This window comes from Petaurus breviceps, unplaced genomic scaffold (assembly GCF_028583685.1).
Source record: "Petaurus breviceps papuanus isolate PSGF00001 unplaced genomic scaffold, PetGlider_PUasm1.0 187, whole genome shotgun sequence".
Classification (NCBI taxonomy): Eukaryota; Metazoa; Chordata; class Mammalia; order Diprotodontia; family Petauridae; genus Petaurus; species Petaurus breviceps.
The window spans coordinates 289984-315198 of NW_027185799.1; the positions used below are offsets into that span (position 1 = coordinate 289984).

General features: G+C 38.0%; 1 protein-coding gene across 2 annotated transcripts in view; it reads left to right on the forward strand.

Annotated features, from left to right (window-relative positions):
- FGD3 (FYVE, RhoGEF and PH domain containing 3) overlaps positions 1-25215 on the forward strand; it is a 189054-nt gene that overhangs the window by 120487 nt on the left and 43352 nt on the right. For both annotated transcript variants that reach the window (XM_069090583.1, XM_069090584.1), the window contains exons 7-9: positions 14278-14434; positions 21691-21829; positions 24418-24476. In XM_069090583.1, the coding sequence (XP_068946684.1) occupies positions 14278-14434; positions 21691-21829; positions 24418-24476 (355 nt within the window). The remainder of the gene's footprint in view (positions 1-14277; positions 14435-21690; positions 21830-24417; positions 24477-25215) is intronic.

A 25215-nucleotide genomic window follows, 5' to 3' on the forward strand; every position in this document is an offset into this window, starting at 1 on the left:
TAATGTAGCATGTAGCGCAGGGGATCACCTTCACTACAGTAGCAATCTCAATAGGGCTTATTTTCGGGGGAGGGCTTATTTTAGAGGAATCTTACATAGTAAGGGGAGGGCTTATTTTCGGGATAGGTCTTATTATTGGGGAAACACGGTATATGTATGTATATAGAGATATAGTCAATTCATTTTAACTAAGTGCCCACTATAACAAAGCATTGTACTCAGTGCTGAAAGTACAGAGGTAAAAAAAGATGCAATTTCTGCCCTCAGGGAGCTTCCTGGGGTATGGGGATACAGCATGTACATAGACAAGTATAGCACAGGGTAAAATGTAATAGGAACAAAACAAAGATCAAGCAGTTGACAAGCTTTATAAAGCACCTGTTATGTGCTAAGCACTGCACTAAATGCTGAGACTACAAAGCCAAGGATATATTCCTTGCTGTCAAGGAGCTTACATTCTATTGGGGAAACATGTACACACACACACACACACACACACACACACACACACACATGCAAAACAGACTAATTTGGGAGAGAGGGAAACACTAGTGATTGGAAGGGTCAGAAAAGCCCTTCCATAGAAAGTGACCCTTTAACTAAGCTTTATATTGTAGTAAGTGCCCAGGAAAGCTGGAAGAAGTAGAGACCTTAGCTCAAAATCTGGCAGAAATGAATGATGTTATAAATCAGAAGTTAATAAAGCATTTGAAAAAAAAAAAGAGGTAGAGACCACTTTAAGTTAGGAATATCATGGAATGCTTCCTGAAGGATGAACCATCTGAGTTGAACCTTAGAAAGAGGAGGATTTTGATGGATAAAGATAAAGATGAAATATATTCCAGGCTTATATGATTTCACAAAGCCAAATGGTAGATTGTTGAGTTCAGAGAACAGCTCAGTCTAGCTTATATTTATACAGCCTGCTACTGTGCTTCTTGTTGGATGGTGACCCTCCAAATGACCTTTTTCTAAATAGGATCCTTTTGATAGTTTTGGGTTACTAAAATGTAGCATGAAACAGCAGTGTTCCCTCACCCTCTATATAAATCCTTCTGCTTTGTGTCATGCTGCCTGTTTACCTGCTGGGCTGAATGAATGAATGCCTGTGTTCAAAAATAAGAAGAGCTTCCTCACCCTCTGCAATCAGGTGATTGCTCCAGTTAATGACAGCTAGAGGGAATTGCTGTAAAGTGTGATTAATAAGAGTTCCTGAATTTCATCACTCCTGAAAATTAGATTTGCCAGTGGTCTGGGTTAAACCCTTTCTGCTTTCCGGGGCATGACAATCAGTTTTGCTTTCAAGTTGCTCTTCAATCTCTCTTTCTCTCTCCCATCTCCCCTCCCCTCTCTCCTTGCCCCCTCCTACCTTTTTACCCCTCTCATAGCTAACAGTTGGTCTTTAACATGCCTTTTGGACAGTTGACTTTTAGTAGTCCTTGTTCCCAGAGCCAGTTAAAGTAGCAGGACAACAAATTATTGGGTGTAAGATGTTTATCAAGAAACATGTGTCCTGCCTAAGTCAGGGAAGGGTAGTTTGCATTTATGATTCTTTGAAGGGACCCATTCAGTTCTTTGAGCCTTATTTGTAAGATGCTCCCAAACAAATAAAAATGCATGGTAAAGGGGCGGCTCAGTGGTACAATGGACAGAGCACCAGAATCAGGAGGACCTAAGTTCAAATTTGGCTCAGACACTTACTAGCTGTGGGACCCTAGGCAAGTCACTTAATCCTGATTGCCCCCCCCCCCCAAATAATAATGACTGGTGAACACAACAGGCTTGGCCCTCAGTAAATTCTGTGCCCTTAAGAGAGATATTGTCATTTCTTAGCCATTATCTCCATAGAGAGTTACTGTTCTGTGGCACTGGAGGGAGGAATTGTCTGTCCATCTGATTCCCTAGAGATGATTATTGGTCCCAGGCAGGTTCTCTCTCCTCCCTAACTCCATTTTCCCCTTCCCCACACCATCACCTAGAGCATCTACTCCCTTCTTAGTTACCTGTTGCTTCTACACAGAATTTCTCTTCCCTTTGTAACAAAATATAGTCTCCAAGCTTCTCCTAACAAGTCTATCAAAATCTCACAACCTTTAATATATTAAAGGGGTTTATTGCCAATAACTACTGGGAAACAAATGAATTAAAATATACAAAAATTAGAAAAGATAAAATAATTAAGAAACCTTAAGAGTCTCAGAATCCCTGATGACCACCGGAATATGGAACTTGGCCTCATATTTCTTTGTTCCTGTGTACTCCACCACTCCCACATATCAGACTGTTGTGTCATCTACCACACTGTTATTATAACATCATTATACTGTTATGTCCGTGTTATGTCATAACATGGATACAGTTTGCATCACACTGATACCATCACACTGTCACAACATATCACACTTGTACCATATGTCACACTCTTATACTTTATGTCACAATATTATACCATATGTCATAATGTCACGCTGTACCTCATGTTTGCTATAGCATAGTTATTACTCTTAAGCCATATGTTTTGGTGTTACATTGTATGTCACATTGTTATGCTGTCTTTTGAATCTTTTTGAGTAGAAATAATCATAATCATCACTTTGTTAATGTTTTCTAATGTGCCAGCTGCTTTTTATATGGGGGGGGCCAGAGTAATTCTCAAATTTTATTAAGGTTTTATTTAATAAGATTCAGAGCCCTGGAAGGCATTTGCATGTCTTTGGCAAGGCAATCACATTTTTCAACTAACAACTGCATTCTCTGTATATTACTATCTACTAGAAGCTGTGAGTGTCCATTTACTACTTGGTTCACCACAAAACAAAGACCTAAGTGTGAAGAGTAGGTTTTCTGGCATTAAAAAACCCATATACCGTGGTGATGATCTCACCAACATGGATGCTCCTGCCAATAGTGCAAATTGCAATCTTTCTCTTACCCCTACCATTACTTATCATGTGTAAGTCTTGTCTGATCTTCCCATAAATTTTCCTTAAGGTCTTCATTCAACATGCTGGGGGCCTTCCTTTAGATTTCTTGAGTTTGTGTGGATTGCAGTGGAACATAAAGACTGTTTACTGTTTTATCTCTCATTCTTGCCCCTTGACCAGACCACCTCCTTTTCCATTTATACAAATGGATCCATGTTCTGATGGACTAACTCTGAGTTCACCTACCAAAGTGTAAACCATAGTCTGGATAATATGTGTATTTTATACATCTTTTCCTGTGTAGATAGCTAGACCATACTCTTGAATGCTTAGGAACTTCATTTAGGAGGCTCATATTTGTTCCAGGGCTTAATATAGTGAGCACAATGCTATCTGCAGACAGGATAATAGGGAGGACCTCCCCATATTTAGGGAATCACTGCTCAGTTTGAATTCTACTGGCCTTCTTACATGATATTGGCAAATATTTTTAGCAAAAGTATAAACAGGGGCAGCTAAGTGGTGCAGTGAATAGAGCACTGGCCTTGAAGTCAGGAGGTCCTGAGTTAAAATCTGGCCTCAGACACTTAACACAAAAGCCGTGTGGCCTTGGGCAAGTCACTTAACACCAATTGCCCTACCTTCTCCCTCCAAACAGCAAAAAAAAAAGTATAAATATCCCTCTTTTATACCCCACTTATTGATAATAGTCATTTAAGTAAAATTATCTATTGTTATATTTTTCATACACTTTTATATTATTTTGACATATGCATGGAAAATACTTTGTTTGAGGATAGCCTTCAAGGTGGTGTTTTGTTCTACCAAATCAAAGGACTTTCAAAAAGTATTCAACAAATAATAAGCACAGTGGGATCTTATATTTGATGTGGTTTTTAGTCAGTTGTGTGATTGTACAGGTGTAATCTGCTGTAGAGTAGCATTTTGAAAGCCTACCTATTCCTTTTTTCAGTTTTCATCCAGGATACCATTGATATATCTGTAAGCTGTCCTTACTGAGATTTTTGTCATGATGGGAAAATAGACTTTTGAGTTACCTTTGAAAAATTTATGATAATAAGACTGTGATTTTTTTCTAGGTATTTAATATCCCCTCCTTTTATAGATTAACTTAAGAGATGATCCTTTTGGGGCGGCCAGGTAGCACAGTTGAGTAAGAGCACTGGCCCCAGAGTCAGGATGACCTGGGATCGAATTTGGGCTCAGATACTTAGCACCACACCCAGAAATAACTGGCCATGTAACCTTGAGCAAGTTACTTAACCCCAGTTGCTTAAAAAAAAGTGATCCTTTGGGACCCTCAAGACCGTGTTAACTCCTCCATAGACCTCCTTTATGTGTACTTGGTCTAATCTAGCCGCTGTTGTCATCTTTGATTTCTTCAGTGCATTTCCACTTCACCATGAAGCACATCTCCAAATTTGTTGGTTCCACTGCCATTGATGAAGAAAAGAGCTTGTTGTGGAACTCCTCATAGATCTTTTCCCCTTTTGACATGTTTATTGTTCTCTTTCCATTTTCATCCTTAAATGCCCTTGAGATCATCTTGCTCACTTGGGTCTTTGCTTTCTGTAAGGACAAGGCTGGCTAGACTTTCTGTAACCTTGTTTTCTCCTCCACTGCCTCTCTATTGAGGTTGTACTACTTAAAATTCAATCCAACAAACATGAAATGTCTACTATGTTCAAGATGCTTTGCTAGGTATCAAGGAAAATGAAACCATTCCTATTCTCAACATGCTAGTTGCAGGCAAAGGGAGGAAGAAAGACTATGTAAATACAGATATATGTGACACAAGGAAAACTGGGGAAGGAGCAGAGCCCTATTGACTGTCTGCATCTGGGAAGGCACCATGGATGTAATATCTAAGTTTAGCCTTAAAGGAAAATGAAGATTCTGCAAGTCAGAGAAGAAGAGAGAGTTGAATCCAGGCGTGAGAAAAAGGTTATGCAAATGGTATTGTATTGTTGAATTTAGGTCAAGAGCTGGTAGCTCAGTTTGCCTCGATTTGACTATATGAATGGGAGTATTATTAAATAAGACTAGAAAGGCAGATAGGAGTTATATTGTGGGAGACCTCAAATGTCAGGCTGAGAAGTTTGTATTTTAACTGACAATTAAGTAATGTGGACCTACTATGTGGTTAGGCCTCTGCCTTAGAAAAATGATTTTTGGCTAGTATGGAAGATGTATTGAAGAAGTGAGGAAATAGAAGCAGGTAGACCAGTAGCTGAAGGAAGTATTGCTAAGGGCCTAAACTAGGATAATTACCATGTGAGTGGAGGTTAAGGGGACAGATTCAAGAGATGATATGGACATTGAATTGACAAGACTTCACAGTTCCTAGAAGTGGGTGGATGAGTGAATGAGAAGAGTCAAAGATGACTCCATTGTTACAAATTGAGAATGATTGTGACCCCAACAGAAAAAGGAGAGTTTGGAAGAAGAAGCAAGTTTAGGTGGGAAGATAATGAGTTCATTCATAGACATGTTGAGTTTGTGGTATGAGGTAGGACATCCAGAAAGTGATGTCCATCATGCAGTGTGTGACATATTACTGTATGACTGGAGTATAAGATAGAGAGTAGAAATGGGATCTAGATTTGGGGGTCATCTATTTTGGGAATCACTTTTAGATTTGGAGGATCACCCTTGAAACCAGGGGAGGTAAACATCTTTTTAAAAGTTCATGTAGAGAGGAAAGAGAAAAGAACCTAAGAGCTCTGGTAAACACTGTAAAAGAACAGGAGATGGACTACAACCCAGCTCTTTTTAGGAGATTAAGGAAGGTCAGAAGATGTAGTCCTCAGACAGGTAGGAGGAGAACCAGGAGAAAACAATGTCACAAAAGCCAAGAGAGGAGAGAAGATCCAGGAGGAGGAAAATGGAGTGGTCAACGACATCAAAAACTTCAGAAAAGTAAAGCATAAGGCCTGAGAAAAGACCATTGGATTTCACTCCTTTTTTTTTTTTTTGCCTTTTTGGAGGGCAGTTGGTGTTAAGTAACTTTCCCAAGGTTACATGGCTAGTTTTTTTGTGTGGGTGTTAAGTGTCTGAGGCCGGAACCGGGATTTATCTTTTAATTGAACCTAGGAATTGGTGAGAGTCTATATCCTTTTATTCGTTTCTCATCTTTTATTATAAATATTTTAAAAAGTAGATCAGATTGGAATTGCTCAAATCAGCATCATACCTTATAATTTTTATTCATCTAATTTGGCATTGATTTTGATCTTTGCTTTAATAATTCACTGGTCTGATACACAGACAGCTGATTAAGAAATGTTTCCAGTAATTGGTCATTTCCTTTCGATTCATATGTAACCAACTTCACACTGTGATTTAGTATTTGACATGTGAGGGCCTTCCTGACTTTCTTCTCAAAGAAAGTATTCATGGCATATTAGGTATAAAGCTTCTATAAAGTTTATAAGCCTTTGGCCTCTCGTTTCTTATTTCTGAACCATGTTAAATAGGAATGCACATTTAAAAGTGTCCCTCATTATGCAGCCCTAACTCTCCAGTGTTAATTCCGTTTTTGCTAAAGCCATGTATATTTATTCTAATTATAAATTTAAAAACTAGTGGCTCAGTTGTAGGTAGTTTCTGTAGATAAAGAAATTGGATTGGATAGGAAATTTAGGAGTAAAGCTTTTTATTTATTTGAATGATTTGGCTTATGTTTAGAGTACAGATGATTTAAAGAATAAAGATACTAAAAATTAATACTCTCTAGGATTCTGGAATTATAGCATTAAAATCAAAACAACTTACACATCCTCCAATTTTCTATTTTTTAAATAAAGGATAATATAACTTTAAAACTCTGAAACTGGGTGAGTTTCCAAGGAAACTAATTTTTCTAGAGGAGCTGATGAAGAAGATGACTGTTAAGCAGGCAAACAAACATTGTATATAAAAGATATACCAAGCTATTGAGCAGATTTGTGAGGCTGAAGTAATTTCCTTCTTTTATGAATTGATGAGAAAGACAATAGGGTTTTTATGACTCCCAGCCTCAAGACAGAGGTTGGAGACATAGCCTCTGACCAGAGAAAGAAACAAAAAAGCTAGAGAAGGAAATTAATCAATTAATTCTTTCAACAAACATTAAATACATAATGTGTGCTGTTGCGAGCTAAGAATGAGAAGGAAGAAAAATTATTCTTTAAGTAGAAGTATCCAGAAAATAAGGCTAAGGGAACAAATAACCAGGATTAATTTTGACATCATGGTAAGATTTCAGGGTAAGTTAAAAAGTTATCATGCTTATCAGGGTCTATCCATAATACAGAAATTTGTAAAAGCTAAATATTGAAATAGTTAAAAGTTATGTAAAATCTGGACAGAAATATGAATGATGAACAGCATGGAAAAATTCTTCAAATCCCTAATTAGAAAAGTGGAAATTAAAATATAGTTGATCTTCATTATTTGTGGATTCTCTATTTGCTAATTCTCTAACTCACTAAAATTTATTTATAACCCTAAAATCAATACTCCCAGTTGAGGTTGAACAAGGTGATGCTCTGTCTTGTTTCCACCTATGAACAAACGTTCTTTTTGTGATCTATTCAATACTACTTAAAAATTTTTTTTCTTGGTGATTTTACTATTTAAAATGATCCTCAAGTATAGTGCTACAGTATTGTCTAGTATTCCTAAATGCAAGAAGACTGTGATTTACCTTATGGAGAAAATATGTTTGTTAGATAAACTTCATTCAGGCATATTATAGTGCTATTGACCATGAGATCAATCTTAACAAATCAACAATATAGTACATCCAGAAAAAAGAAAAGAAATTATCTGATCTGAATGTAAGGCTGCTCCATAAAGTGCTAAAGTAAATATTGTAACAAAAGACTCAAAGAAACTGAGACCTGCATCTCCTCTAGAAGTGATGGTTCAGTATTTTCTAATGCAGTATTTACAGCAACTTCATAGAACAGAACCACCATGAATGAGTAGAATCAATTGTATTTCCTAGCTTTCACCTAACACCTATCAAGTTGTCAGAGATGAAAAAGAATGGAAATAGTTACCATATAAGGGACTTTGAGAAGATATACATGTGAATATACTGTTGGTGGAAATTTGAATAGGTCCAACTGTCCTGGAAAACAACTTGGAACTGTACAAGAAAAAGCACTAAACTGGACACATCCTTTGACCTAGCAATTCTACTATAAAGTATATACTCCAAGGAGATAAATGACAGAAATTTCCTAAATATGACAACATATTTGTAGCAGTACTCTTTTTGGTAGCAAAAAAATTAGAATGAAATAGGGTACTACCCAGTGAGGAATGGCTGAATGAATTGTGATATATAAATATAAAGGAATATTATTGTGCTATAAGAAATGACAAATATAGGGCAGCTAGGTGGCGCAGTGAATAGACCACCGGCCCTGGAGTTGGGAGGACCTGAGTTCAAATGCAGCCTCAGATACTTAACACAAAAACTAGCCATGTGTCCTTGGGCAAGTCACTTAACCCCAATTGCCCTCCAAAAAGAAAAATAAAGTGAACAGGCCATAGATGAGCTCCCTGAGAAAAAACATTCAGGACCAGATGGATTCACAAGTGAATTCTACCAAACATTTAAGGATCAACCAATTCCAATACTAAATTAATTATAAGCTGTTGTGCTGTGATAAGTTGTAATATTGTGATTTCTGTGAATGTTTTGCTTTTATTTGTTATGGAATAGAGTGTTCACTAAAAAGAAAAAGAAATGACAAATATAAAGAATAACATAGAAAGGTTTGTTTGAAGTGATACAGAGTAGACAAAGCAGAACCAACAGAACAATATACATAATGATTCCAATAGATGTAAATGAAAACAAAAACTATGAATTGATTATTAACAATAAACAATCTAGAGAATAGAGGATATGACAAACATCCCTCCTCTCAGTAGAGAGGTGGTAAAATACAAGTTCATTGTCATGTAGCATACATGGTCAGACATGATTTCTTTGTTCGTTGGTTTTGCTTAACTGCGTATTTGGGAGGGAGAGGGATTGAGAAATTATTGCAGTGTTTTAAGAAAAGCATACATTTTTAAAAATTATTTTTTTTCTTTCTCACCCACTGTCCACTGGAAAGAAAAAACAACAACAAAGATTCATGGTCAAGTAAAACAAATTCTCACATTGACCATGTCCAGAAATATATATAGATATCTCTATCTCTATCTGTCTTATTCAGCATCTTGAGTCCATCACCTCTGTAAAGAAGTAGGTGGCATGCATCACTATCATTATTTCTTATGTCATAATCATATTCCATTTCATGCTCCAGCCATTCTGGAAGGTCATTTGGAATTATACCCTAAAAGTCACCAAATTGGACCTATCCTTTGACTTTGCTATATTGCTGCCAGGCCAGGCTCCTAAAGAGATCAAAGAAAGGGAAAAAAGACCTATATGTATAAAAATATTTATAGCACCTCTTTTTATGATGACAAAGAACTGAAAACTAAATGGGGATGTCTATCAATTGGGGAATGACTGAATGGTATCAGGAATGTAGTGGAATACTACTGTATGGTAAGAAATGATGGAGAGAAAAGCTTCAGGGAAAACTGGGAAGACATATGAAGAGGCAGAATAAAGTATGGAGAACCGAGAGAACAATTTATATAATGACAAAAACATAAAAGTAAACAACTTTGAAATACTTAAGGACTCAAATTAATGCAATTACCAACTATGATTCCAGAGAATCCATGAAGAAGCACACATTCCACCTCCCCACAGAGGTTTGATACCTAGGGTATATACTAAAATATTTTTTTAAAAGACCTGGCCAATGTAGGAATTAGTTTTCTTCATTATACATGTTTGTTACAATAATTTTTCTTTTTTTCAATTGGAAGGTAAAGGGAGAGAAATAGATTTTTTTTAGTGAAAAAAAAATCCTATTTAATTTAACCAAACAATGGCTGGATGAATTCAAAACTCTACCAATGGTACATTTATGTGAAAGGCATCAATATTTGAAAATGAGGGGAGGAGGCTAGTAATAATAAGTCTTTATACAACACATTAAGGCTTGCAAAGGACTTTGCATATATTATCTCCTCTGATCCTCACAACCATGTGAAGTAGGTGTCCTTATTATCCCCATTTTATAGATAAGAACACCAAAACTGAGAGAGCTTAAGTAACTTGGCTAGGGTCATGTGGCTAAAAAGTATCTGATACAAGATTTGAATTCATGTTCCTGACTTGAAGGCCAGTATTCTCTACTCTATGCCACCCACCTGCCTGTTTTTGTCTTTGGAGTTTTATTTGTTTTAAAATACTGATTAACTAGGTTGGTGTAGAAATCTCCCTACAATCTCATGCCTTATGAGGATCAGTTGAAAGAACTGGATGGAGATGCTTAAATTGGAGAAGAGAAGATTAAAGGTCACATCATGGTTATCTCCAAATATTTAAAGGGCTCTCAAGTGGAAAAGGGAACAGATTTGTTCTACTTAGCCCCACAGGACACAACTAGGCTCAATGGTAGAATTTGCAAAGAGGCAAATTTAGCCTTGATGTAAAGGGAGAAACTTACTATCAAAGTTAGTTAAAGATGGAATACGGTGCTCGAGAAGGCAGCAGTAGCTTCATCATAACAGTACGGTCACTTGTCAGGTATGTTACAGAGGAGATTCCTATTCACGTACATGTAGGAATAGATGGTTTTCAAGGTCTCTGAAACTAATTATCTTAGAATCACAGAATATGAGTGATGGAAAAACCTTAGATCATTTAGTTCATCCCTTCATATGAAGAATCCAAAGTTTTAAGAGGAGTCATTTGTTTACTCAAAGTCACACAGCAAATTAGTTGATAAAGTTAGAACAATAACAAATTAATATTTAAAAATTTCTTAGGTTAACATTTAGTAAATGTATTTCTTATAATAGAAAAGATTATAATTCATGCATATCAAGTCAAATGAGCTGGAGCAGAGAATTACAAAGAGTAAGCCCACTACTCTGCACTACAGTGATTATGCTGTATTATGCTGGCATATGAAATTGGCTGGAGAGTTATAGACATGGTCTAATTATTGCTCTAAGGGCTGAGACTATAAAAAAAGATTAAGGGGTTACACACAACCTTACGACATTCTCGTACAAATCAAATACACTGTGTTTTAAAAACCTTGAAGGATTGATTCGTTCCATTGGCCCATTCAGATTGTATTAAGAATTATGAAAAACCCCATGTAGAGGACTATTAACTGGTAGAAAAGGTATAGATTCAAATACTCATGAAGTGTTAGGCTCTAAGCCTGGGATAGATTTGTGTTTTACTTCTGCCCATGCAAATGTGAGTTATCCTATTAAGAAAGAAAAAGGAAAAGCATATAAAGAATCCAGCGTGGCTGCAGAGGAAGTTCCCTGTTGACCTCTGATTTTAAAAGGACATATAAAGAAGATTAAATGTGGAGACTGTAACCAAGGATGGATACAGATGTGGATATAGAGAAGGGAGACTTAAAGCTCAGAATGATGAGCTAAGCCTTTAAAAAAAACTGTCAAGCACAATAAAAGGGTCTTTGTTTGAAACAAGAAGAATGAGGAAGGGACAATTGGTAATCCTTGGGGCAGATAATGCAATATTACCAGATTACAGATAGAAGAACTTAACCCTGCAAGGCTTTCTTAAATCATCAGTGATAAGCTAGCCCTAGCTGAAGTGAGTGGTTTCACATTATGAGCTACTTCATCTTCAAAGTTAGAAAAAGGTTCCTGGAAAACTGTCAAGACACCTGTTCCTTTTCTGGATGCTAGGGCCACAGATGCCAGAGAAATCTATTCTATGATCAATTCAGCTCTTGTCTATAGACCTCTGTACAGAATTACCTGTCATTACTTCAGACTTCATAGTTTGCCTCTAGTCCTTGCCTTATCTGAATTATGGAGGATTTCTCCCTTCACAATATCTCTAATATCTTCATTAACTCTGTATGTAACTATAACTCATTATTTCCCTTTCTACTTTTGGATATTTTTAATTATTTTAAAGTGTTTCTTCATATTGAACTGAAATCTACTATCCTGCAACTTTTACCCATTTTTACTAGTTTTGCCACTTGAAAAAACAAAAGAAGTCTAATTCCTCTTCTGTATAATAGATCTCTAAACACTTAAAGATGATTATCATGTTTCATTAAATTTTCTCTTTTCCTTAGTACCAGCCCTTATCTGTCTTCTGCCTGAGCTGTTGTTATTGCTTCCTAATAGTCTCCAGGTTCCTGGTTTTTTGCTCTCCCACTAATCTTTTTTTTTTTTTAAACAATAGGGGTTAAGTAACTTGCTCAAGGTTACACGGCCAGTTATTTCTGGGTGTGGTGCTGAGTATCTGAGGCCAGATTTGATCCAGGTCATCCCGACACTGGAGCCGGTGCTCTTACTGGCTGAGCCACCTGGCCACCCCTCCCACTAATCTTCTTAAACAGGGTTTTGAGTACTGCACTCCTCTGTTCAGAAATCTTCAGTAGCTCCCTATTGTCTCAAGAACAAACTCCTCAACTTGTTTAAATCCCTCCCCAGTCTGTCTCCAATCCACTTTCCTAGCCTACATAACTCTTCTTCACATACTCTGTGTTTCAACCAGTTGGCTGCAATTGCTAGTTTTTATCTAAAACTTAATATTCCATCTCCTGCCTCTGTGCAGTCATTTAAGCTATCCCTTGTATCTGGAATGTCTTTGCTTTTCAGTGCCATCTGTATAAATCTTCCTTCAAGACTCACTCCCTTTCCCCTTGAGTTCAGGGACTGTTTTTATCTTTCTTTGTATCCCCAACATTTTGAATAGTTTCTGGCACTGTGAAGCACTGAATAAATGCTAGTTGACTGACTTTGGTTATCACCTCCCCTGTGAAGCCTCTCAACTCTACAGATATTAGTGTTCTCTCCATCCTCATTGATTGCCCTGAATTTATTTGCTTACATGTTGTATCTCTCTAGTGGAATAAAATTATGCTGTTTGAGGAGTGCGGTTTCATTTGTCTTTGCACTCCCACCACCTAGCATAGCACATTATAATTTTGTTGTTGTTGTTGATTTATTTTTAAAAGATGTGTGATTTCATTGTTAGAGGGGGACTACCAGTGACTAAATTGCCTCTTGAAACTCTTAGTCTTTAGAGAATTAACTGGGATCCTGAGAGTTTAAGTGTCTTGACTAGGATCATATAGGCAGTATGTGTGTCAGAGCTAGGACTGGAAACCAGGTCTTCCTGATGATCTCTGTTCACTATGCCATGCTACTTTTCACAGGAGCATGAGTGTCTTGTAAATAGGAGGAACTAACACAGAGACACACATATCTATGTATCTGTGTATATGTATACATCTAAACACACATAAGCATGCATATGTGTAAGGGTGTGGGTATATAACATATATGATCAGTCTTCAATAGAACTGATCAATGAAGTGAGCAATCCTGATACCCTGGGACTTAGGGTAAGGTATTTCCTTTCAGTAGAGAGGTGGCAGACTGTAAGTGAAGAATGTTATCTACATTGTAACATATGGCAATGTTTGGGGTTTGGGTTTTGGGTTTTTTGTTTTTGTTTTTAAAGATCATCAGGTCCAACCCTTTTATTTTAAAATGAGGAAAACTGAGGCCTAGCTAGTGTCCTCGGTGAGATTCAAACCCAGGCCTTTCTCACTCCAAGTCTGGTGCTCTATTCACTACACTGAGCTGCCTACATAATTTAGCATTCATTCATAGACTGTCTTCTTTTGTCCTACTATTGTTTAGGAGCTTGTATCTTATCTCCCCAAATCTTTATAAATTTCTGGAGAGTAGGGATCAAGTCTCCAATATTCTTTGGATACTCTATAGCTTCTAGCTTGATGCTTAGAGGTGTGTTGTACTTTCTGTTTTCGCTTTGGTCTTGTCCTGGTGGACTTCCGTTGTTCTGTGGTGTTTGTCAATGAGTCAATAAACATTTAAGTGCCTACTGCGTGCCATGCACCATGCTAAGCATTAGGGATACAAATACAATAAAGAAAGAAAGAAATAAAAACAAAGTTTCTGCCCACAAGGACCTTATATATGGGGAAGCCAGTGCACAAAAAAGAACTGAAAAGGGAGTTGAGGTGAGCAGGTAGGGATGTGATGGGAAGGTCCAAAGAAGTCCAAAGGTGGTATAACTTATGGGTAACAGAAAAAAGACTATGCCTAATCCCCTTTTTAAATAGAGGCCCTGGAGCCCATGACCCTGCCCTCCATTAAGTATGGGTATATGTGTGTGATGTCACTAACTGATAACAAGAATTTCTTTCTTACTCTGCTCAACCTTTCCAAGGAGCACAAATCCAAGGATTGGGGATATCCTTCAGAAGCTAGCTCCATTCCTGAAGATGTATGGTGAATATGTAAAGAACTTTGACAGAGCTATGGACTTGGTAAACACCTGGACCCAGAGATCATCTCTCTTTAAAGATGTTGTTCAGAGTATCCAGGTATGTTGAGGGTCTTTCTTTATACTTATGTCTCGAGTTAAAAAATATCGTTGGGAAGGGGGTTGGTAGTTTTAAAAATTTAATGAATTCCTGTAGGTACCCAGTTTTATAGAGTGGAAAACATTGAAATTTCATCCATAATGGCATGTTAGAACCAAGATAGAGCTTGGACTCCTTAATCTCTCTTGTCCATTTTGTCCCATTTGTCCTGTGACTACAGTAGCTTTTTAAGTGCCTCTTTGTCTTGGAATGACATAGAGGTTTCAGACTTCCCAACTGTTGCTGCCACTCCTTCTGTGTGCCTAAGGAGACTACTGGGGGGAGAGCCCTTTGTGAGGTTAGAGGTTTTTTCCTTATTTGCAAAGATGCCTTCAACATCCTGTCACAATCCTTATTTACTCCATTCTTCCCCTTCCTCCTCTTCTCCCTTTCACCATTTCTTCCTCTATTTCTCTCCTCTTTCTCCCTTTCTCTCACTTCCCTCTGTCACTTCAGCTATATGGTTTTTTGTCTTTGGTATTTCCTCTGTCTTTACATCATGTGAGAAACTGCTGCCATAATGAACAAAGTACTTTTGAGACTCAGAATTAACAGAACTGATGAACATAGGGGAGAAACAAGGTTTGACCTTGAGGAAGACACTGTGAGAGTAGTCCTCAGACCAGTTCCTCTTTTCTTCTATGAACACACACACTGAATGTGGCAAAATAATTTATCAGATTTCTGTGAAAAGAAAAGTGACAAAATATATCTCCATAAACTTTATACTGTTCTAGGGAAATCCTTTTTTTTCTGTTAAGATGACTCTGAGGGCAGTTAGTTGACATAGTGGATAGAGCACTGGCCCTAGAGTCAGGTGGACCTGAGGTCAAATCCAGCCTCAGACCCTTGACACTTACTAATTGTGTGACCCTGGTCAAGTCACGTAACTCTGATTGCCTCAGGCCCTGCCCCCCTCCAAAAGATGACTATTAAAGGTCGCCATCATGGCCTTACTATTGTCTTTGAGAGTGCCTTATATCATTAATAATTACAACAGTAGTGTTCTAACTTTGTGACTGGTTTTCTTGTGTTTCTCTCTTGTCCCTCCCTCTTTTAGACACAATAATCTTGTTTCCCAAAAGTCTCTTGGGCATAGAAGAAATTTCCAGATCGGTTGAGTTTGTGTTTCTTTGACCTTTGAGATCACTTTTATAGATTTGGATTTTCAAAATTAGCTATCCAGAAGTGACTTATTTCCTTTTGGGTACTACAATTGAGGTAACTGCCACTAAGTGAACTATTGTATTTGTTTTATGATTGAGCAAGCTTTCCCCTGGGTGTAGATTACTGAGTCCCAGGTTATAGCCTACAATTTACATGCTTTGTTGGTAGGGAGGGGTTAGGGGGATTAAAAAAAATCTATACTTTCTGACCTGAACTTCAGCTGTTATTAATGACTATTTAATCTAACTCTGGCATTCTTTGAGTCGGTATGAGAGTAGACTCCCTGAATCTTTCATTAGGTTAGCTTCATTCCACTTTTACTTCAGCTTTGACTTAAAATGGGCTTCAAAGCAGCTTTTTATCCAAAGCCTTTATTGATGGCGTAACCCCACCCTTTCACCACCTTTAGATTAGGCTTGGGAGGGCGAACTATTAACTTGTCTTTTTTGAGTGCTCCTCACTCATTCTGCCATACCTGAATGTTCTTTACAAAGGAAAAAACAAACATTTCTATTCCATCAGGTATTTTTTATTCCATAAGGTTTGGTTTCAACATAGACCAGCAGGAATATTCATGGTCTTTTTTATCAGGACCTTCTCTGGAAGCTTCTTTGTATGGCATTGTCACTCCAAAGACTGACTTGTAGTATTTCTTCTCAGGGGACCTGGTGCTGTATCTCTGCCAGTTGCCAGCTATCAGCTCCAATCCATAGTTGCCAGTCTTTATCTGCTTATATCACTAAAGCTGCACCAAAGAGGCTGAGATTGGATTGCCATTGTCTAGGAATCAGTAGTCATATCACGATTGTCTTGTTGGGTGAGCCTGCCCACATATTCTTCACCCCAAGACATCATTTCCTATCTACTTGACTGGACTACATTTTCCACCTTACCATTTTGAACCCAACATCCCAACCCCTAGTTGTGTCAGAGTTGGGGAATAAGTTAGGCAAAGTAGGCAAATGTTTAAGATATGTAGAAAGGAATACCATATAAAGGAACATTTTAAAATATTTATAAAGATACATATTTTAATGTCAGAAAATCCCACACTCAGAGATCATATGATATAATTAAAAGAGTACTAGATTTAGAGTTAGAGGACATGGGATTTTAATCTTGTCTCTGCTATATAATAGCCCTGTGATATAATATTATATATAATATGTAGTTATTATATATAATACATTATTATGTATAATAATTATATTATATATAATAATATAACATATTAAATCTATATTCCCTCATTGAGCCTCAATTTTGACATCTGTAAAATGAGAGCACTGACTTAGATGATCTCTAAGGTACTATTTAGTATAGCAAGTCAACTCATATGTTTCACTAAAGGTTCAAAGCTTTGAATGGACAACCATAGATACTGGTTACAATTTTCAGACTTTACTAAAAGTGCGCATGTGGCTTTTCTGAATCCTTTTGTGTCTGCTTCTGATCAGCCTATATCATGGGTACTCTCCTGGACCTTTTAGGCCTACAACCCTAGTTTGACTCAGCTTTGACAATTTGTTGTACCCTGAATATCTTCTTTGCCTGTACTAACTGATTTCCAGAATTATGCCTGTGTTATAGTTAGCCAAGACAGGATGTACATCATTCCCCATGGAAACACCTCAGTCTGAGTGCCCAACTCCAAGGAAGCACCGCAGCTTATCCTGGTGCTACCAGTACATACGGTCCAGTAGTGGAGCGATCACAGAATTTGGAGTCAGAGGAGCTAGGTTTGAAACCTAGCTCTACTGCATACTGGCTGTGTGACCTTGGACAAATTAAACTCTCTGCATCTCACTTTCCTCAACTATAAAAGGAGAAGGTTAGACAAGATGACTATGTTTTTTCCTAGCTCCAAGTCCTATACCTTATACGTCAGCTTTTGTCTTCATTTCCAAATGCTGTGTCCCATTAAACCTGAGCTGTAATTGATGCATTGACTCAGTGAGCCGTAAAATTTAAGACCTATATATAAGTGCCATTGAAATACATTTACTCCCTTTCAAGACTCAAGTTTGACACCAGATGAGTTTCATTTACTCTTCCAGGGCATATTTTTTAAATGAATAAAAGGGATATGAGTGATTGCCTTATTTTGATAACTGAGCTTTGAACCAGTTTGGCCCTCCCACCACAGGGGAATACAATTGGGTGATGCACATTTTCACCAAGGTGGCCCACTTTATCCCAAAACAACTTCTGTATACCTCAGGCTGGTATATTTTTAACTACATAGGTTTCCACAAGAAGCCCTCAAAGATGATTGTAGAAAGTGAGAGCAAGCAGATCTCTTAGAGATCCCCTAAACCAGCTCTTTTGTTTGTCTCCTTTTAGACACAACCTGTCCCCCTCCTTCCTGTCCAGTCTTTTTACACTTCACTTTCTTCCATGCACCCTGGGGCCTAGCTACACTGGCTTCCTTGCTATTCCTCACACGTGACACTTCATGTCTTTTCACGGGCTGTCCCCCATACCTAGAAGGCTCTTCCTCACTTTTTCCTTTTAGGTTCCCTAGAATCCTTTAGACTCAGCTCAGATCCTACCTTTTGTAGTAGACCTATCCTGATCCCCATAGGTAGTGCCTTCCCCTCTGAGATTATCTTCTAACCACTCTGTAATATCTTGTACATACCTAGTTATTTTCCTGTTTTTCTCCCTCACTAGACTGTGAACTCCCTGAGAACAGGGCCTATTTTTTTCTTTTTTACTTTTTTTTTGTATCCCTAGCACTTAGCACAGTGCTTGTAAAGTAAATGCTTGTTGACTGACTGCCTTCTAGATGAGCCTTGGACCTCTCTATCTATCTGACTGACCAACCAAATATGGACAAACAAATAGAATGAGTCAGTCTGACACCTGAACAATACACTTGCTGTTTTCTAGCATTCAGTGGAATGATCGGTTCTCTCCTTTCTGGCTTTCATAAGACTCACTTTCACCACTAACATGCACATTCAGATATTTGGATTACAGTACTTTGCACATAGTTGGCACTTAAGAAATTCTTACTGAGTTAACTTAAAAGGGCTTTTCCCCTGAATTCATGTTTCGAATCCTTTTCTCACCATTTTATGTCCAACTGTCATCCATGCCTTTGGCAGTTGGGGATACAAACTGCAAGCCAAATGTGCCATACTGATCCACAGATGACAAAAGAAAAGTAAACTTATGTGGATTAGTCTAGGTGGCAGTACTGATTGGGTTGCCAGTACCTGTGGAAGGTGAGGCATGACTCTCTGGCTCTGGAAAGCCCTCACTCTAGGCCTCCTTTGTGAGCTTGCCAAATCCCTACCATGTCATTCAAACTGGACCTCCCAAGATCATTTAAGAGTCATTCAGCCTTTTGTATCTCCTTGCTTAAATAAATAGTAGTACCAGGACAACTTCTTCCTGGATAGTCACCCCCTCATGCCAATCCCCCATCCACACACCCATATAGAAGTTGGATCCTAAAAGTTATTCCACATGTTCATATCCCAGCCAACATGCCAGACTTCCCCCCAGCCTGCCTTGGGGGGCCTCTAAGAAGAGCAGAGACTAGTTGAAGAGATTAGATGAATGGTGATTCCTCTGAGCTCTAGCCTTTTGGTGATTGCCATCACCAACCCTAATCTCCTATAGGTCCCTGCCTTGTTTGAGGGAGCCAAGTGCTAGTCATTATCTGCCAACACCACTGTAAATGCTTAAAACTGTGGATAAGAGAATACAGGCTTGAACCTAGTTGATATTTATTCCCTGGTTGCATTATTGTGAATATCCTCTCATCTATAACAGAACTGGAGACATTGTTCTCAGTTTCCCGCTCTGAACTCCATTCATTCTCTGTTTGTTCCTTTAGGTCCACTTTGAACCTTGGCTACCAGTCCTTACCTGTGTACTTTGATTCTGCTCCTGCCCGTGCCCTCATGCCTGGTCTAGGTGTCTAGCCATCAACTCTGCCTCGAGTTCTCAAACTCAGCACTTTACCAACACATCTCATCTGGCCTGAAACCCTGGACTCTGACCTTAGCTTTGTCATAAGGATTCACTATATCTGCAGGTCCCCTCTGTCTTTCTCATTAGCCTTCCCTTCTCTCAACCTGCTTTTTAGCTTCATCACCTGTCGTGTCCTGCCAGCCTGGCCTCACTACTCAGAGTTCTTGGCTTCTCCTGATTTGTCCTGTGGCTGTTGATCACTGCTTCTTTCTGCTCTCTGCCCACTTCCAACAGAGACTTGATTTAATTCCTGAAAAATCCAATACCTTTCCCCTCTGAATGATTTAAAACACAATTTGGACAGATCAGATTTTAAATGAGAATTTATCTTATGGCTTCCTCGCAATTCGTTTCTTTTTCTTTTTCTGGTATTCCGTGTCCGTTATGTTTTTGTCCATAGCTCAGCAAGGAAGACTTAGTTTTATTTTAAAGTTAGTGGTTTTGTTAAACCTAGAAAAGAAAAATTTTAAGAGACCTATGTTTATGGCTACAATTGTATCTTTAAAACCAAAACTACAAGTCAAAGTTGCCACTAAGTTAGCAATTGACTAATTTTTCTTTATTTTCTCATATGATGGAAAGAATATAAAGCAGATTGGAGTAAATATGATTGTTCCAGATTTTTTCACCAGTACAATATATATTTCTATAAACTCAAACTGGTTGGTATGACATGGATTAGAGGAAATGAATACAGAGCTGGGGTAAAAGCTTTGTGGATCTTTGGACCCCACCCCCAAACCCCAGCAGAAATGTTGGAGCCACTTTGTAAACATCCCATGAAGTGGGTAGCACTTGGCATTTTATGTCCTTTAAAAGATTTTAAATTGCTTTTTGCTGTACATAGGAAGCTTCATGAATCCTTTCTGTTTCTGGAATTTTTGTTCCTCTTTCCAGCTAAAGTGCTTCCACAATCTGGGAAAGCCTTGGTTTACAAAACACATAGGAATAATAGATTACCCAAAGGCAGCACAGTAGAAATATGGTTCACTATTCACCATAGTAGCCGGTGATTTTCTAAGTCAAACAGTGTTTCTGTGACGCACTGACTTTGGAAAATAGGTCAAGCTAGCATGTCTCTGCTTCCCTGTCTGTGATGGGGGCATGGTGGGGACAGAAATCCTAGGCTTCTCAGGACATTGAAGCAGCAAGCAGTGCAGCAGCCTACCAACAGACCACTATTGCCCCCACTTTGGCATTTGAGATTCTCAGCTTATCCTTTAGGACTAGCATTTTATCAGCCTCGATTTGAACCCAGATTTGTAATTTGCTGGCTAAATATCTGAATGTAGGAGGCTAAGTTCCTACAGAGTTAGTGATTGGCTAATTTTGCTCCATTTCCCAAAATTATGGAAAGAAGATAAAGTAGATCATAATAAATGTGATTATTCCAGGTTTTTAGCCAAGCTGTCTTTTCTATGAACTCGAACTGGTTAGTATGGCAGGGACCAGAAAGGAAGACTGATACATGAAGTCACTGTTTGGGTAGTGGTGAATTCACTGAGCTGGAAGTCAAATGATCTGGGTCCTAACTTTGCTACTTCCTAGCTATGTAATGTTGGGCAAATCAATTCCCTTTTCTATGCCTTAGTTCACAAATTTTTAAGTTGAGGGAGAGTGGACTTCAATGATTCCTAAGGTCCCTTGAAGCTATAAAGATCCTATTACCCACTTACAGTTACCTATTTTCTTTATTCACAGTAAAAACCTTGTAAACAAGTGATTGGATTTTTAATTATGACCAAAATTTAGGAGCGAACATGGTATAAGAATAGTTGAAAATATCTGCACTTTTCTGAGCACAGGAAGCAAAGGATCCAGTCTTAATTGCTCAAGAAAGGTGGAAATTATTTAACATAGCATTGATAGGAATTGGAGGGAACATGGCAATCTTCATTTAATCTACCTTTTCTTCCCCATGAAAGAATGCCATTGTACTAGTAGTCTGAGGGCCAAGGACAGTCCAGATTTCAGGGTGTATTGGTGTGTTTGCATTAATTTCTGTTGGTTGGTTACTTTTCTGAGCTGGGTCTAACTTTGCATATTTCTGAATTTTGTCCCAACAGAAACAGGAGGTTTGTGGGAACCTGACATTACAGCATCACATGCTAGAGCCAGTACAGAGAATCCCTCGCTATGAGATGTTGCTCAAGGATTATTTGAAGAAGCTTCCTGGGGAGTCTCCAGACAGAAAAGATGCAGAAAGTAAGATACATCCAGTTGCTGTGTGACAGGGACAAACAATGTCCTTTTGAGGGCAAAGGAAAGGAGGAAGGGAATGCTTTATAAAGCTACTAGGGAAAAGGAGCTTTGCGGAAATAAATTAAGGATTCCAAATGTCTTTCAGACATACCTTAAGAATCTTGTCAGATAAACACTGTTAGCCTTTTGGGGAACTAGAATAATGAGGACAGGAGACTAGAGCATACTCAAGCACCCTTTTCAACTCCCAGAGTAAGTATGCCAATGTTCAGGGTTGATCTTCCCCAAGGAAGGTCCTGTATGGCTATACATGTGGTTTCTTCCTGGGAAAGTCATTCACAGCCTTTGTTGGAGTGGTTCTGCTCTCTTCTCCTAATAAAGATTTCCCCTATATATCTTGTCCTTCCCCTAGGCTTCCCTCTCCCTTCCGTTGTCACAGCCTGATTCCCAAATTTAGTGTCTATCCAGTATACCATATGTGTAGGGGTGTGTGTGTGTGGGGGGGTATAGTGGATAGAGCACTAGACTTGGGAGTCAGGAAGACCTGTGGCCCAAGTCTCCTCAACCACTTACTAGCTATGGAAGCTCAGGAAAATTAATTTACCTCTTTTTGTCTTACTTTCCTCTCCTGTAAAGTGGGGATAATAAAAGCACCTATGTCACAGGGTTTTGGGGTAGCTCAAATGAGATAATATAGCTAAAGCACTTTGCAATTTATTAAAGCACTTTATAAATATCTGCTTATATCATCGTTATCATCATCATCATCATTAATGTGATTGGCCTGAACCAATAGATATATTATTATATTATATTATGTTATATTACATTATATTATATTGTTATGTTATGTTATATTACATTATATTATATAGAATATTATATTAAAATAGAAATAATGAAGGAGGTAGTTCTAGAGATGATCTGGTTGAAATTGGAAGGGGCAGAGAAGAAGAGAGATGATTGGGAGAAGGATCATTGAAACAAAACTCAGGGTAAAGACCAAGTTGGAATATCCATATGAGGAAGGTAGTATATTAATAGACTAGCAAGAACCCAGATCAATGCAGTCACTATTCTTGACTCCAGGAGAATAGTGATGAAACATTGTCAGTGAAAACCTCTCTCCTCTTGGTAAAGAGATGGTGGATTGCAGGTGCAGAATAAGGAATATACTGCCAGAAACAGTATGTCCGTTTTTGAAAACTTAACTATACTTTGATATAAGAGGGGATTCCACTGGGGGAATACCCCTTATTGGAGGGTTGATATAGAAAGATCTGTTTGTTCCAGGACCAGATTCATCAAAGCTTTGGAGGAATGTGGAGAAGTAGTTGTTAACCCTGGTTTACCACTCCCTGTACTGAGGTAGAACTTTGTAAATTAAGCAAGTCTCTCATTTGTGCATCACATAGTAGGTTTTCAGTAAATATTTTCTCTTTTGACAGAATTACTAAACTCCTATTCAGGGGAATGTTTAGCTATGGTTTACCTACATCTTAACAAAGCATTTATTAGTCCTTTGTGCTATTGTGGAAGAGTTAGAGAAATGCAGACTAGATGATAGCACTATCGGGTAATTGAATAAGTAGACTTAGAAAGTGCGCATTAATGGTTCTATGTCATCTTGGAAGGAAATCTTTAGTGAAGTGCCCCTAGGGCCCTGTGCTTGGTCCTGTGCTGTTTAACATTGTATATGGTGATTTGAAAGAAACCAATAGGAAGTATGCTTATCCTATTTAAAGGGGACATAAAACTTCAAGGGATCACTAGTATTGGAATACAAAAATGGAATCCCAAAAGATCTTTCCAGACTAAGACACTGGGTTGAATCTGTCTCTGTAGAATTTAATAATAATATAAATGTAAAGTCTTATTAAAATAATAATAAAGTCTTACCTGTAAAATAATAAATATAAACCCAAAAGTGGGTTAAAAATTGACTTTGCAAGTGTAAGATAGAGGGTAGGGATGATCCTACAGTCAAACCAAACAGTCTGCAGTTTGTCTGAAAAAAAAATGAGGATTTTAGTGGACTAAAAGCTCAATGTGAGTTATCAGTGTGATATGGCAATCAAAAAGAAGCTAATGCAATATTGGACTGCATTAAGAGAGGCACACCTTCCATGAATAAGGAAATAAATAGTTCCTGACTCTACCTTCCTTAGTCAGATGACATTTGGGTTATGGTGTTTTGATGTGGATACCACAGTTTAGGAATGACAGTGATAGAAAGAGAGCACCACAGGAGTATAGCCAGGATGATAAAGGGGTTAAGTTCATGAGGATCAGATGAAGGAACTGGGGATATTTAAATCAGATAACTTAAAAAAAAAAGACAAACCATATCTGTTTTATTATTCATATGAATTTCCTTTAAACCAGAGAAAGTTAAGCAGAGCAGAATTTTCTCTATTAACTTGAGAACTCACTATGGCCATAGAAAACTATTAGCAATATAAGCAGACTTCAAGCTCTCTGAGAGTAGGAACTGAGTCTTAGGTCTAAGTGGTGAGTGCAATACTCTGTACAGAGTAGATGTTTAATAAATGTCTGATGCTGCTATTTTAATGATGAACCTTTAATTGCAGAATCCTTGGAACTCATTTCCACAGCAGCAAATCATTCAAATGCAGCTATTAGAAAGATGGTAAGTATACAATGTTCATGGCCTGCCCAAGGTAGAAGAGCCAGCCCCCATGTGAACCTTCTTTGGGAAATTCTTTTTCTATTATCCAGGACTTTCTTAGAATGTGCTCACTTCTCAACTCTACTTCTTAGAATTTCTGAATTCTTTCAAGATATAACTCAGGCCTTTTCTGTTCTCCCCTTATCCCAGACCCAATTATTAAGACTTCTATGCTCCTGATTACATTGTACATACTTTGTATTTACTTCTTTGTGTGATTGGTGGATACCATCAGTATAGTGGGATCTCTTTATGGGCAAAAACTGTTTCCTTTTTTGTCTTTGTACCCCTTCCACCATTGTCTTGAAGTGTGTTACACAAGATTAGGTGATTATGCATATTTTTGCATAGAGTTGAATTTCATATGAAGAAAATTTTATATTTTATTAAGCAATAGGGCAGGCAGCGATGTGGCACAATGAATAGGGTGTTGAACCTGGAGTTGGGAAGACTCATGTTCCTCAGATATTGGCTGTGTGACCCTGGGCAAATCACTTAACCCTCTTTGCCACAGTTTCCTCATGTATAAAATTAGCTGGAGAAGGAAATGGCAAACCACTTCAGGATCTTTGCTAAGAAAACCCCAATAGGGTCATGAAGAGTTGGACATGGCTGAAAATGAAAATGTTTTAGGTAGGAATGTGACATGGTCAAGCCTGTACATTAAAAAGATCAATCTTGGAGGATTCATAGGTTGAGG